The sequence below is a fragment of the Mercurialis annua genome, linkage group LG1-X (genome assembly GCF_937616625.2).
Source record: "Mercurialis annua linkage group LG1-X, ddMerAnnu1.2, whole genome shotgun sequence".
Classification (NCBI taxonomy): Eukaryota; Viridiplantae; Streptophyta; class Magnoliopsida; order Malpighiales; family Euphorbiaceae; genus Mercurialis; species Mercurialis annua.
Genome location: NC_065570.1, coordinates 38,982,228 through 38,998,355, shown reverse-complemented (window position 1 = coordinate 38,998,355; position 16,128 = coordinate 38,982,228). Strand labels below are relative to the sequence as shown.

Sequence of the window (16,128 nt, the reverse complement as noted above, 5' to 3'; positions counted from 1 at the left end):
AAGGGAAGGAACATTCAAACCGCCGTGATTATAAGGAAGACAAACCGTGGACCAATAGACCTTGCAAATCCCTCTAATCGTTGATGATCCGGACCAAAGAAATTGTCTCATTTTACTTTCAAGAGTGTTAATAACAGCTGCAAGTAAAGCATAGCTGCACATAAAGTATACAGGCAAGCTTGCGAGAACAGATTTTAGCAACACGAGTCGACCCGCAGGTGACAACAATTTTCCTTTCCAAAGTGATAAATGGGAATCAAAATTCTGAACTAAGGGGGCGTACTGAGATATTTTCAAACACTTCCTGGCAAGGGGCAAGCGGAGGTAAGTAAAGGGCTGCGTATCAGTTTTGCAGTTCAGAATTTCAGCAGCTAAAGAAACATCTTCATCCGCTATATTGAGGCCAATAATTGAACTCTTATTGAAATTAATCCGGAGGCCCGAGATAAGCTCAAAATAGCGAAGTATCCGAAGAAGATTTCTGACCATTTCCAAATCATTTGGAATAAATAAGAGAGTGTCATCCGCAAATTGTAATAAGGAAATTGATTCATAATATCCTTCAATGTTGATTCCCTCTAGAAGACCCAAAACTTTTGCTTTGTCAATAAGCACTTTAAATCCTTCAGCTGCTATGACGAAGAGCAACGAAGAGAGAGGATCCCCTTGGCGGACACCTTTTTCCATTCGAAAATTATCCGACAGACTCCCGTTAATCAAAACCGAAAGTTGTGAGGATTTGAAAAGCGAAGAAATCCATTGGATCCAAGTGTTGTTAAAATTCATTTTTTTCCATAACATATAGGATAAAAGACCAAGACACACTATCAAATGCCTTTTGAAAGTCCAACTTAATAATGAAGTACTGCTCCTTACGCTTCAAAGTCAAGTGAATTAATTCAGATGCAATTGAATGGCAATCATGTATATTACGCCCCTTTATAAATCCGAACTGATTTTCAGAGATTAAGGAATGTAGAACAGCCCCTAACCGATTTGCGAGCATCTTTGAAAGAATCTTGAAAATCCCATTGATTAGACTTATAGGACGGAAGTCTTTAATATCACGAGCACCTTTAATCTTCGGAATCAAAATCAAGAAAGCTGTATTGAGGCTAGCCGGGAAGTGAGAAGACCGGTGAAATTCTTGAAAAAGATTAAACAAATCAGTTTTAATGATCTCCCAAGCTTGCTTGTAGAAGAATAAGTTAAAACCGTCCGGTCCCGGAGCCTTGTTAGAGTCACAATTGCATAGGGCTGAGTGGATTTCCTCTAAATCAAAACCTGTGATCATATTTGCCGCATCATCTGCTGTTAATTTCTTGAAGGTCAAAAAAGAAAGGCTGAATTGAAGAGGACTAGTTCGCTTGTATAAATTCTGATAAAAACCACTGACATTCTTCTTGATATCAAAAGGAGTAGTATAACAAATGTTGTCCACAACTACTTCTGAAATCTGATTGTTTTTGGCATGAACCGTAGCTGCCAAATGAAAGAAGGACGTATTCTTGTCTCCGAGAAGACTCCAATTTAGACGGGATTTTTGAAGCCATATTAACTTAAGGTGCCGAGTTATGTCAAAAAGCTGGGAATGGAGAGTTGCTAAAGAAGATTTCTCCAAATCTGATAAAATTCTAACATCTGCAACCTGTTCCAGATTTGTTATTTGTTGCTGAACTGTAACAGCCTGCGCATTCATGTTTCCAAAGACATTCTTGTTCCAATCTTTGATAACACGACGAAGATTCCGAAGCTTATTAACAAGAGAATGCTGGTTGTTCATACCAGAAAATGAATGCCAAGAATTATGCACAAAAATAGCAAAATCTTCATGCTTCCACCAAGCATTTAAAGATCGAAAAGGCCGAGGACCCCAATCGATTGCAGCAGCTGAAGTAAAACGAATAGGAGTGTGATCGGAAAAGGATCGAGGTAATGCTTTAAGGTGAAGGTTTGGCCAAAGTGCAAACACCGAAGGGGAAATAAAACATCGATCAATTTTGGATCTCGAGAAACTATTATTCCACGTGAAAAAGCGTCCATGAAGAGGAACTTCTACCAAAGCTTCCGAATTAATGAAACTGGAAAAAAGCAGTACAATTGAATCTCTCAGACGGATGCAAAATTTCGTTAAAATCCCCTAATAGTATACAAAGACGGTCACAGGTTAACTCAGGGAGAAGGTCTTCCCAAAAAATAGATCTTGTGACCGGGCAATTGGGAGCATAAACAACGATAAAGCGAATAGAAGAATTACACCAAATAAAATCCAGAGAAATCCATCTGTTAGAAGTGATAATTCTAGTAGGAGTAACTAAAGCAGTGTTCCAAACACAAGCTAAACCACCCGAAGCCCCTGTAGAACTCGAAAAACAATAACCAAAGTCCAAATTCGGCCACAGACGTCTAATTAAAAAATCATCAAATGATGCTCTTTTGGTTTCAATCAAACCCACAATTGATAAATTATGTAAAGAAACAAAAGATGGGATAGAACGTTGTTTTCTGAAATGGGAAACACCCCCTCGACAATTCCACGATATAAAGTTAAATGTATCAAACATTATAACATATTAACCTCGACAGGCAAAACACTTCAAGAGTGATTTGGCTGATCCTTGTTGATCCCTTGTGAAATCAGCTCAATAATTTCTCGTTCATGTTCTTCTGAAAACAAACCCAATTTAAGCCCTATTGCCCATGTTTTTTGTGCTTCTGTTTCTTCCGCCTGAAATAAATTTTGTTTTTCGGTCTGAGTGTGAACAGGTATATCCTTGTGACGCTGAGTTATGAAAGACAAGTCCGGAGTTGGGAAAGTTGCAGCCGAGTTGATTGACTTAGCTGAACCTGATATTGAGGGGGAAACTACATGTTTAGGATCAGAATCAGATTTTGAAGCTGCTTGAGAATCCGAGTCTGAATCAGTTACTGAATCTGAAGCAGACTGTGTACCAAAAAGCTCACCAGAAAAGTTAACTGGAATATCAGATTCATAAATTCTGATGATAAAATCTTTCCCATTAACCACTGCATTAATGTAGCAGTCAATTTGATGAGATGCCGTCGAGATCAAAACCGAACCACAGTCAAGACGCTCTCTGGAAATTATTGAAGGATGGATGGTTATTGATTGCCCTAAGGTGTTACCGACCATCATGAAAAAAATTTCATTCCATGCAGAGATGGGAACACCAATTAAAGTTATCCATACGTATCGTTCGTTCGAAGCAAATTGTTCATCAAAAGGAATACAGGAATCGAAGAATGCTTCCATACTTGGAAAATTCAATTTGAAACAGTTCATGTAGACTTCATTGTGAAACCCAATTGAGAAGAAACGTCCTCCCAGGAATGAAATTGTTTCATAAACGATCTCAATATCCTTAAGAAAAGAGTGAACATGTAACAGCTTGTCTATATGTTTTACTGAAACAATCAAGCTATTCTGGAACAGTTTTGGCTCATCATTTGGTGTGTTGAAGATTAAAGGTTTATGGGTAACGACCTGTGAGTAAGAACGATTGTCTCTAATGGATTCCTTGAAAGTTGCAGGAGGGTGTTTTGGGTGAAAGGGCTTAGGATGAGCTGGTATGTGGCGTTGCATGTTGGAAGCTTGATTAGGTCTAGGATACTTTGAAAGGAAAGCCCTAATACGATAAGCCCCTATTCTAACTTGATTCAATCTGTTCAAGATTGTTGAAATATCACATTCATGATCTAAACGCAGAAATCCAAATTTTCGATTCAATCTATTCTTCTTCCTTGCTAACGTAACAGTCCCATAAACACCAAAAGTAACAAAAGCTTTCTGTATGTCGGTAAAAAACCAGTGTTCCGGGTAGTTCTCAAAATAGAGAACAACGGGGGTGAAGGTAGAATGTGAAGGTCGAGCTGTAGACTGCAGGTGTCGGCGGTTTGCTGCTGAAGTGGTGATTGGATTGGCTAGGGTTTGGGCCTTGGGTTTTATTTTGAGATTTTTTTTCCATCTATCTGTTTTTTACTTGTTCATTTATTCAAAATTGCACATATTAAAGAAGTTGATTTTTATTTTAAATTATAAAAATAAATAGTAATAAAATTTTATTAGTTAATAAATATTTTGCAATTATGTTTTGAAGTTATTTATTATGAAATGATAAATTTGAAAAATGATAATTAAAATTATTTTAAAATTCTAAAAGAACAAGTAAAAGTTACAGAATGAGTATGTAGCGCGTATGATATTTTTTATAATTATAGGATGAGGAATGAAAAATTAATTTAAAGTATGGTGGTAAAATAATGGATAAAAAAGTAGTCCGTTAAAAGAGTGTATTAAGAAAGAACAAAAGAGGAAGCATTTCTTTTTTTGATAAAACAAAAGAGGAAGCATTAAAAGGAAGAAAATGTAACAGAAAATGAAATAGAAATAAATGCATTCTCACAAACAAAAGCGGTAAGTGTATGGACAGATGGATGGTAGTAATAGTAACTCATACATAGCGAACAGGACACGACCCCCACACTCAATTTCTTTATTTCTTTGTTTTGTAGAGAGAGATAGAGAGTTGTGTCTTAAATAATAAGAAAGCAAAGCAAAGTGTTATGGACATCCCGATGGTTGAGTGAATTGGATTAAGCCGCCATATTTTCTTCTCTTTACTTTCACCACCAACAACTCTTTAAAGCATAAATAGTTTAGTCTGGGGTCATAATTTGCTTCTTTTTTCAATACAAACCCAAAAGAAGTTGCAGGGTTGACCTTCAAAACCCACCAATCCAAAGTCAATCGTCTTCTCTCAGGTATTCTTCTTCTTCTTCTTCTAACTTTGTTTATTGCTGCTGTTTGTGGGCTTTTCTTCTTTTTTGTTTTTGGGTTATTGATGGATCCTTCAAGGTTTGTGGTAGATCCAAGCTTCTACTTATCATTTTATGACTTGTTGCATATTTCTCTCATCTGTTACAAACGCTGAGATGAGGGATCTGCTTCCTCTCTTTTCAATTCGATTTCTCTAATCTGCTTCTGCTAGATCTATCCTTCATCCATACTTTTATTAAATCCAGATTGAGCAAAGACCTGTGATCTGATCACTTTGAAAGATTGACCAAACTGTATTGGGTTCTCTTTAATTAATGTTCTCTATCATATTCATGTTTTCAGGTTTTCATTTGTATTAAGGAGTTGAGACTTTGTGGGTTCTAAATCCATTTGTTTGGTTAAAATGATGATGTTTGAGGAGATGGGGTTTTGTGGTGACTTGGATTTCTTCTCTGGTCCCATGGGGGATGATGTCACTGCTCAACAGCCCGATCCTGAAACCCCCGTGGAGGATGATTATAGTGATGAGGAGATTGATGTTGATGAGCTGGAACGCCGAATGTGGAGGGATAAGATGCGTCTTAAGAGGCTCAAAGAACAAAACAAAAGTAAGGAGGGCATCGATATGGTCAAGCAGCGGCAGTCTCAGGAACAGGCTCGCAGGAAGAAGATGTCGCGCGCACAAGATGGGATTTTGAAATACATGCTCAAGATGATGGAAGTTTGTAAAGCTCAAGGATTTGTTTATGGGATTATCCCTGAGAAGGGAAAGCCCGTTACTGGGGCGTCTGATAATCTTCGAGAGTGGTGGAAGGATAAAGTGAGGTTTGATCGAAATGGTCCAGCTGCCATAGCTAAGTACCAGGCAGATAATTCCATCCCGGGGAAGAATGAGGGCTGTAATTCAATCGGTCCAACCCCACACACTTTGCAGGAGCTTCAAGATACTACTCTTGGTTCTCTCTTATCCGCACTTATGCAGCACTGTGATCCCCCTCAGAGGCGGTTTCCATTAGAGAAAGGTGTTCCTCCGCCATGGTGGCCTAACGGAAATGAAGACTGGTGGCCTCAATTGGGCTTACCCAAGGATCAGGGCCCTCCGCCTTACAAGAAGCCTCATGACTTGAAGAAGGCATGGAAAGTCGGAGTTCTAACTGCAGTTATTAAGCATATGTCTCCAGACATTGCCAAGATTCGCAAGCTTGTGAGACAGTCCAAGTGCTTACAGGACAAGATGACAGCCAAGGAGAGTGCCACTTGGCTTGCAATTATCAACCAAGAGGAGGCATTAGCCCGGGAGCTTTATCCTGATGCCTGCCCACCTTTGGCATCAGCAGGAAGTGGATCTCTGATCATCCATGATTCAAGTGAGTATGATGTCGAAGGTGTTGATGATGAGTCCAACTTCGATGTGCACGAGTGCAAACCTGAAAGTCTCAATGCTTCTGGCTTGGGAATGGAGAGAATGAGGGATAGGCTGCCATTTCGGCAACCTTCTTATCCGATTAAGGGCGAATTGATCTCGAATGTTGATTTTATCAGGAAGAGAAAATTAAGCAATGATATGAACATGATGGTGGAGCAGAAGATCTACACATGCGAATCTGTTCAATGTCCTTACAGTCAACTGCGCCTAGGTTTCCATGACCGGACTTCTCGGGACAATCATCAGTTAACTTGTGCATACAGAAGTTCGTCATTAGAGTTTGGAGGGTCAAATTTTCATGTCAGTGATGTGAAGCCTGTTATATTTCCTCAACCAAAGGCGGCTGCTCCAGCCAGCTTTGATCTCTCAGGAGTTCCAGAAGACGGGCAAAAGATGATCAGCGAGCTCATGTCAATCTATGACACCAATATCCAAGGCAACAAGAACACAAACACCGGCAATAATCAAGTTACTGAAAGTCACAATCTTTTCCAGCCAAAGGTTCACCATCAACAGGACAATTACTTCAGAGGTCAAAGCAACGCAATGGATGGAAATATCTTCGAAGATGCCAACGTCCACCACAACCATCAAATGTTCTCACATGATGGTAATCAGTTTGACAGGTTTAAAGCTCTGAACTCTCCGTTCGAAAGCAGCAACCAGCACAGCAACAATAACAACAGCAGCTTCAACATGATGTTTGGATCTCCATTTGATTTGTCGTCCTTCGACTACAAGGAAGATCTACAAGGATTGGCAATGGAGGCATTGCCGAAGCAGCAGGACATTCCAATCTGGTTTACGTAAAGATAGAGCATTATGTTCTCCTTAGGCTTTTGCAAACCAGTGAAAGCTAAGAACTGGTATTAGTTTATATATTTCTGTTTTTTGTTATTTCTACCATGTAGGACTAAAAGTGTTAGATAGGTCTGAAGCAGGGTTAAGAAATGGGCTAATAAAGAAAAAAAAAGCACTAATAGTCCCCATGAATTCACCCTGCTGTCCATTAATATACATATAATATGACTGTGAAATAAATAAGTATTAGCTGCGTCTTTTGTGTTGTTTTTGTTACTTTTCTGCCTATGTTCATCGGTTCAAGGCCGTATGTGGTGGTAAGGAATGTGTTTTTGGTAAATTTGTATTGTAATGAATACATGTTTGAGTGGAAATGATGTTTTTCTTTTTGTGAATCTTTCTTGATCTTTCTTGCTCATGTCAGTTTTGTGGATCTCTCCATTGATGATATTCCCAGTTAATATTGACTTTCTAATGTCTTCAACTTGATTATTGATGGAGTTGATATGAAAAAATAGTTATAGAGCAGGGCGAAATGAAGGAATTATTAAAACGAACCCCGTATCTCCTCAAGCCGTGATTTGCCTGATTTAAATTTAAAAAATGCATACTAGTTTCCGCTAACCCCCGCTAACAACTAACATAGTATAAATCTCTATTTCCTGATAAAAAAAAAAAGAAAAAATCGACGCCGAATCAAATCTATTCATCAAATTTTTTGAGAATTTTTTTATTAAACTTTGCCATGTTAATTTTTCTGATATAAAGAAAATGTAGAGATACATATAGTGGTGGGGTAATTAGTAAATGTTCAAGATGGGCGGCTGCATTTTGGAAGCTTTCGAGAGTCCTTTAAAAGATTGAAAACAACGTTAGGGTAGTTGTCAAAACAATTAGCGTGTTAGACTCAAAAGTTTGGAACTTATCACTTCAGTGTGCACTACATGTAGGTAGGTCCGTCCCTTTCTTTTTATGTAACATTATCTATTGTATCTATGCAAAAATGGAAATATATTGCACAAACAGATCCACTTTCAACTTGCCTTCCTTAATTTATCCGCTTCATACATCTGTCCTTCACTTATGTATCTTCACCGTTAGATCAAAATTATCGCAATCAGATTATTAATTCCTTCTCATTATTTATATTCCATCATAATTCTTACTTTTATCATTTTTATTTAAAAATTAATGTTAGAAATTTCTTTTATATTTGGTGTTTGCCAACTAAATTACAAAACTTGATTAAAAGAATAAAATTTCAATTTAGTCTTTGTTTTTGACAAAAATATAAATAAAAATTATATTATTATGACATTTAACGGTTTAATAAATTCAGTTTTAATTTTTTTTTTACTTCAATTTTAAAATTAAAAAGTAGAAATAATAAAAATGTAGTTTTTTTAAAAAAAAATTCAACGCTAATAAATATTAAACAATTAAATTGAAGTTATTAAATTTGATAAGATATAAAATTTAATTTAATTTAAAAAATATAAAGTTTACAGCTAAATTGAACTTCAATTTTTTTAATTAAGTCCTTTAACTTTATTTTGTGAAGGACTACACCTTCACAAAATAAAATTAAAAAATCATATTGTTTTATCTTCAAATGAGAGACGAAATTATAAATTATGACGTATGTTGGAGACCTGAGAATAATTTATTTTTTCTATTTTTATCTTTTTTTATCATAAATGGCAATCTATTTTATTGCAAATTTAATATGGACAAATCCACAATGACACAAACGTGATTTGAAACATTCTCCATAATTATGATATATTGTATGGAAAATTATTTTTATATCAATAATTTTGATCATTTTACTAAGGTCAAACCCTTAAAAAATACCAAACTTTTGCAATTTTTATTAGTTATGGTCAAACCTTTCAAAATATGCAAATATAGCCCGTTTTAACAAATTATGTTCCTTTTATAGCCATATTCGAATCAAATCATTTTTTTTTGCCAATATGATCAGCATGTATATAAAATTTAATTACAATAAAATATCAAACATTTGCGTGTTGTGTCATAATAAAAGGTTTAATCACAATAAAAAAACCAAACCGATTCAAAAATGGCTATAAAAAGGAACATAATTTGCCAAAACGGGTTGTATTTGCAAATTTTGAAAAGTATGGTCAAAAATGAGAAAAATCACAGAGGTTTGATATTTTTTGAGAGTTTGACCTTCTATTAATATATGATTTATATATTCTGTTCCGTTAATTTTATAAATTGTGACAAAAAATTCCAAATTTCAAATTATACATATTTTGGAATATGTTTATCAATTTTAAATTATATGAATGATTATTTTATTTTATCTTATTTATTTTTTCGTTTCAGTTTATAAAGAGTTACGTGGGTTTAAAAATAAAAATTGATAAATCACCGAGCTTCTAATGCATTACATGTATGTTAGGAAAAGTGTTTTCATTAATTATATATATATATATATATATATATATATATATATATATATATATATATATATATATATATATATATATATATATATATAGTCAATTTGCTAAAGGAATTTATTCTCATAATATGAGTGACGAATACCTTCTTTACAATTGTTTTTTAGTAGTTGATGATCGTAGATATATGCATAGTGCTTCATATATCATTTGGTCATTCATATACGTTTATTCTCTAGATTATATGAAATACTAACGGGTGGAGGTAGTGAATTTCATACTACTTGATGGAGATAAAAATAAACATGTGGGGAATTTATGTGATTAGTGGGTCGAACTTATGACGTTAGATAATCTGTACATGATATATCACATAAGTATATATAACATTATCTAGGTTACATAGTGTATATAATCCTTAGACTTAAGACGACATGATTATTTCGTAAATGCGATATATGTGGTGATAAAGTTGGCTTGTAAGCTACAGCTCGCACATGTTCCACTACCTTGTGTGGCCCGTCATATCTTGGAGCCAACTTACTCTTTTTACCAAAATGAATAGCTCCTTTCATTGGTGATACTCACAAAAATACAAAGTCGCCAACATGAAACTCCACCGCTTTCTTTTTCGAATTCGCATATCTCTTTTGTTGGCGAAAGGAGCTCTTCCAATATTGCTTGATTAACGATACATTTTCAGATGTCATTTGAAAAATTTCGGATGCCGTTAACTTTTGTTCACCAACTTCCTGCCAGTATATTGGATATCAAAACTTCTAATAATACAAAGTTTCATACATATCCATTTCGATACTCGAATGATAACTATTATTATAAGAAAATTCCACTAAAGGAAAATAATCCAACTTCCTCTAAAGTCTAACACACATTCCAATCATATATTTTAACGTCTGAATCATCCTTTCAAACTTCTCATCCGTTTGCAGGAGAAAAGTGCTAAAATCTAACCGCGTACAAAAGGTTCTTGTAAACTCTACCAAAATCAAGAGGTAAATACTGAACCTCTATGGAAATAATCGATACTGGCACGCCATGCAAACATACAATTCATTCTATATGAATTTGTTCCAATCTTGTTGCCGTATATGAAATCTTGATTTAGATGAAATGTGCCGACTTAGTCATTTGGTCCACAATCACCCAAATTGAATTAAACCTTTGGTATGTTCGCGAAAATCCGGTACAATTTTAATAAATATCGTTACCCACTTTCACATAGGAACAAGAACATCTTGTAAATATCCAAAGGGTCTTTGGTCTTCAAGTTTCATTTCCTGACATGTTGAACACTTAACAACAAATTTCGGTATATCCTTCTTCATTCCATTCACCGATAGTTACTATTAACATCTTGATACATCTTAGTAGAATTGGGTTGTAAATTGTACATAGACTCATGTCTTAAATTTTCAACTTCCAGAACACATAGTCTAGTACCATGTCTCAACACTCCTCTTTGAAAACAAAATCTTGACATTTTCCTTCCTTAATTGAGGATCATTAGCTTGTAAAGCTTTCATTTGATCACTTAACACACGTTACAAATTAAGGTGAGCTAACAAATCATCGAAATTGGATATGAAAAATTGCAATCCTTGATTGAATATGTTATGTATGTCCCAAATTAATGCTGTATTCTAAGTTTCAGAAATATGCGCGAGATTTTCTAAAGATTTTCAGCTCAACGCATCTGCTACCATATTGACTTTTCAGGATTATACTGTGTGGTACAATCATAGTCCTTTAATGACTACAGCCGTCTTCTCTGTCAGATATTCAATTTACTTTGATCAAAGATATACTTCAAACTCATATGACCCGTGAATAACTCGCAAGTTGCACTGTACAAATAGTTCCTCCAAATCTTAAGAGCGAAAACTATCACCGCAAGTTCAAAATCATGCGTCAGATAGTTAACCTCATGCCTTTTCAACTGCTAGGAAGCTGTCACGACCCAAATTATTGAGTCGCGACCGCGTTAGAGAATGGGAGTGGTAGCTCCGAAACCCGTAGCAAGCCTAGAACCACTCTAACTTTTTCGCGGAAACATGAACACAACATACAAACATGTAACAACAAAGACACGTTTGTAAACACAACGATGCACCATAAATAACAAATCGTCAATACAACATACGATACTATAATAATGGGTGTTCAACTTCCGTAACTTGTAGGTGCTAACCCCTCTATTTATCTATACAAAAGCTGTTAACATAAACAGCATCAAAACGATCATACTATATAGTGTAGCCTAACAATATACACACACAAGATAGCAGATATGAACATATACTGGACATGTAAAACCCCGCTATACTAGGCCACAAATGGTCACCGTATATTACTGTAGCGCTAAGAGAGCTCGTACTTTGTGCAAGCCAACGACTTCCGGCACAAAAGAGATTGACTGTTCGATCCGACACTAGCCACTTGAAAGGGGTAAACATCAACGGGGTCAGACTATGCTGAGTGAGTGTACACATTACTAATAGTTCTACTAAAAAATTAGCATCGCATTTAGAAAGCAAAGCAAGTATATATAATATACGCCAAGTATTTGATCCGATCGAAACCCTATTCCCAAAACCATCCTGGACTAGGGTAGAATTCCTAATCATAACGAGCGAATAAGATTTCTTAAATCCTTTTAGTATGGTCCCGAGATAATTCGACCGAGTTTAACCTTTACCAAGTGGTACAGTCTCGAGATAGTTCGACCGAGTTAAACTTGTACCATTTTTTATCACCAAACGATCGATATAAATCCCGGGATAGTTGCACCGAGCTAACTCGAGATACATGTCCTGAGATACTTCCACCGAGTTCAACCTTGTATCTAATCAAACGAAAAGAGTACTCAACAAAGCGATCTCAAATAGTTTTATGACTTACCCGGTGTAATACCCCGCAATTTTAAATTATCCAATTAGACCACGTGTCAAATCTTGAGTTGCTGGAGTAGCGGCATCAGAGAGATTTATGAGGAAATTAAAATAGATAGAATTCTAGTAAGCCGAGTTTAAGAATTCGAATACAAAAAAGTTTGATATTTGACTTTAGTTAAATAATGAAATTAGGACTAAGGAAAATGTTAAGAAAAATTACAAGAAGATAAACTTTAAGTCCCAAAGTGGTAATTAACCAATTAAGTCTCGAGAATTGAAATTATAAGTTTTTGACAAAAAATATTGATTCTTGGACTGTATTATTTATTGGTATAAATAATACGTATATAAATTGATTAGAGTATAATCCGATTAAGCGATCGATCAAATTGAATAAAAGATAAGTTAAAAGAAATATTTGTATCAAATAAAGAAAACAAGGACCAAAGAAGCACATTAACAATTCTATATATAAAAACCATTTTCAAAAGATATGAATCGCAGGAAGGAGAAGAAGATTCCAGAGAAAGAAGAAAACCATCGACGAAGAAACGGCAATCTCGAGAACTTCGCCTTACGACGTCGAATCCCGCATCCTTGGTGTCGATCTTCTCGAAATCGAATCCTCTATCATCCTTGAGCTTCATTATAAGGTAAAACTTTGAGATTTGGTGTTGAACTTGGAAATGTTGGCTCTTTTTGAAGCTAAATGTTATACATATATCGAATTCGTCGTAACTAGGTCGTTTTAGTGTTTTTGGAGAAACTAAACTGCGGGTATTGTAGAGAAGGGTGTTTTTAATAGGTGTGGAGGGTCGGAGCACGTCAAGGCGCCTAGAGAATGGTTTTCCGGGGCTGTGCGTGGTGGAGCCATGCTGTGCGAACGCATAGCAAGGCTGCGCGAATGCACAGCCAGGCTGTGCGCCCGCACATCAACCTGTTCAGACGCACAATACCTCATGTGCGCCCGCACAGTTGGCCAATGGACCAAAATAGGCATTTTTACCCCATTCGACCTAGACTTCCGATTTTTAGAGCGTTAGACTTTTAAAATGAGTTACGAACCCCGAGAGACATAAATCAAAGTTAAACTCGACGTTTTAAAGATAAATATTCGAAGTAGAAAACATTAAGACAATAATATGATCGGTGAATACAAGAAGTAGTATTCGTTAAACCGTGAATGCGATTAAAGGTTATCGAATTCATAAATCGCATAAAGAATGGAATCAAATAAACTTAAACCCAAGAATTTAAAAGTAATACGCATATAAAATACGAAATTCACGTCTAACTATTAAATATTAAATAATATGTAACAGACATGTCAACTAGCGAAGAGGTCAGCGGATGAGGAATAATACGAGCATATTATCATATCGACCACGTTATAGATTGGATAGCGGTTCAAGTGAGTTGTATTTTACTTTCGTGTATTATCTATAAAAGCTATTTGATAGTATATCTTATGTACTCCCTCCATCCATTTTTAGTTGTCGCTTTAGGCAAATATTTTTGTCCATCAATAGTTGTCATTTTAGGATTTCTATGTGATTTTTACAATAGTATTCCAAATTTGACCTTCTTATTAATTCACTTCATTAAATGATAGTTCAATTTTCAAAGTTAATCATCCAATAGTGGGTTATAACTCTACTTTCAAAACTAAATTTTCAATAGTGGAGTTTATAAATAGGGTTATATTAGTTTTTATGCTTATAATTCAAGACAAAAGAAGCACTTACTTAATCTTGGCAATATAGCCTAAAGCGACAACTAAAAATGGACGGAGGGAGTATTATATTATAAACGCATCGCATCTTATATGATTCATTGGTATGTTATATGATTTTATCAAAGCTTATGTATAAGAATCTAGTGTGCGATCCGAAGAAACTAGCTACCTATTGAGTGTCAATAGGCTGTGTGATCACTAGTAACTAAGTCAGTCTAGTGTGTTTAGACTATTAGTAATGATTTGATAAGTGCGCACGATATTGAATATGAAAGATGGACAATGAACAGTAGATACGAGGTTGAACTCGGTTGAACTATCTCGGGACCCGTATCAAGTGGGTTGAACTCGGTTGAACTATCTCGGGACCCACAACTTGGGATTAAAAGACTGGCAGCGGTTGAACTCGATGGAACTATCCCGGGACCGGGCCAAAGGTTTTAATGATCAATTTGAATTCCGATATACGTGATAAATTATAAATAGGTTGTGTTAGGTTTCATGATTTATGTTTCCAATGGATCAAATGCTTGATTATATGTATTTTCGTATGAACGCCTTATTTGAAGTGCGATGTTATTTTATAATGCCGTTAGTAAATTGCAAACTCACTCAGCATAGTCTGACCCTGTTGTTGTTTAACATTTGAGGTGCTTAGTATTTGGACCTAGCTAGAGGTCATTTTTTTGGTATCCGGAAGTCGTCAGTACATGTATAGCTCTTGACTTCCATAGCGCTGCAATAGTGGTAGCTTTCTGTTGACAGAGTCGTGGCCAGTAACAGTCGTATCACGTTTGTTGTTTGTATGAATGTTGTGTGTAATTATCTTTTTGTGGACCACGTCATCTATTTTGCCTCACGAGGCCAGATGCCCATAATGTGACAGACATACCAGTGGTATATAGTACATTTGGGCCAGTACGTACGCGGTACGGAAGTGATATGCCCATGTAATTATGTTGTCTTTTTCAGATATGTTTGTGAATACATATGCTATGTATGTTTACGTATGTGCTTCCGTTTGTGATGTCATCATTCGATTATTATTTGTGAAAAAGTTTTTAATTATTTTAGGCTTGCTACGGGTTTTAGAAAGTTGGTATCAGAGCAGTTGGTCCAGTTACCACTGCGAGTCTGTATGAATGTCTGTTTAATTCTAGATACTCCGTCATTAAGTTAACCTAGGAACTACTACAGCGATAGAGTCGAACCTTAATTGCTTGCACTTGTTTGATTTTATGAATTGTTAGTGTGTTTCATAACGCGCATGCACCAGAATTGTTTAAGCGATTGAATGTTTGTGGTATGCGTAAAGGTTGATTAAGTATTAAGTATATACGGTTTATAACAAGTTATTATTGGTATTTAGTGTGGAAAGTGGGCTCAGATGTCTCTTACGTTTAAGATTGTTTTTATTTCAGCATGTCTGGGCAGAACGGAGCTCAGCCACATGTTGTACAAGAAGAGGAGGAAGCGACTCCTATCTTTCAAAATGAATTTCACGACAAAGTAGGCGGACCATGAAGTCCATCAGAATGGATTCTACACTGATACTAGGGGATGACCTGAGATCCATCAGAACAGCTTCATATCAGAGTCAAGCAGTGGTAGGTCTTATGTGGTTAGAGGTAGGGCTCACTCACCAGAGATAGAGTACAGTGAGGAGGATCCAGAAGAAGATCCTCCAGAAGAAGACTTAGAAGAAAAGGAGTTGTCAGATGCGTCTGACGTTGAGGAATATAGAGGTGAGCGGTTCTGGTCTGATGTGCAGAGCTACCGCAGTCTGAGAGAGGATGCGGAGGTGAGGAATAATCAGGCACATGATTTTCTAAATCAAGTTGGGAGGCAGATGCGCTCCTTTTTGAGGGGTATGTTCTCAGTGGGACTATATTCTTCGGAATTTCTGCGTATGGTTGAGGAGGTTCCACAGCTTAAGAAATACAACGAGGAGATAACCGTAGGTATGTTAGGGGTTTGGGGCCCGAGTTTGTAGGGTTGTATGACCACGTTGACGATTTGGAACG

The 16,128-nt window shown here is 36.1% G+C and overlaps 2 protein-coding genes across 2 annotated transcripts; one reads left to right on the top strand and one right to left on the bottom strand.

The window, feature by feature from the left end:
• Positions 1-775: 775 nt before the first annotated feature.
• Positions 776-2,564, bottom strand: LOC126668778 (uncharacterized). Its single transcript, XM_050361957.1, has 2 exons — positions 2,153-2,564; positions 776-2,064 (listed from the first exon to the last, which is right to left on the bottom strand). Exons 1-2 carry the CDS (start codon positions 2,562-2,564, stop codon positions 776-778), a joined length of 1,701 nt encoding a protein of 566 aa, XP_050217914.1.
• A 1,922-nt stretch (positions 2,565-4,486) lies between these two features.
• LOC126683500 (protein ETHYLENE INSENSITIVE 3-like) lies at positions 4,487-7,420 on the top strand. Its single transcript, XM_050379417.2, has 2 exons — positions 4,487-4,782; positions 5,141-7,420. Exon 2 carries the CDS (start codon positions 5,202-5,204, stop codon positions 7,032-7,034), a length of 1,833 nt encoding a protein of 610 aa, XP_050235374.1. The 5' UTR covers positions 4,487-4,782; positions 5,141-5,201; the 3' UTR covers positions 7,035-7,420.
• The last annotated feature ends 8,708 nt before the right edge of the window (positions 7,421-16,128 follow it).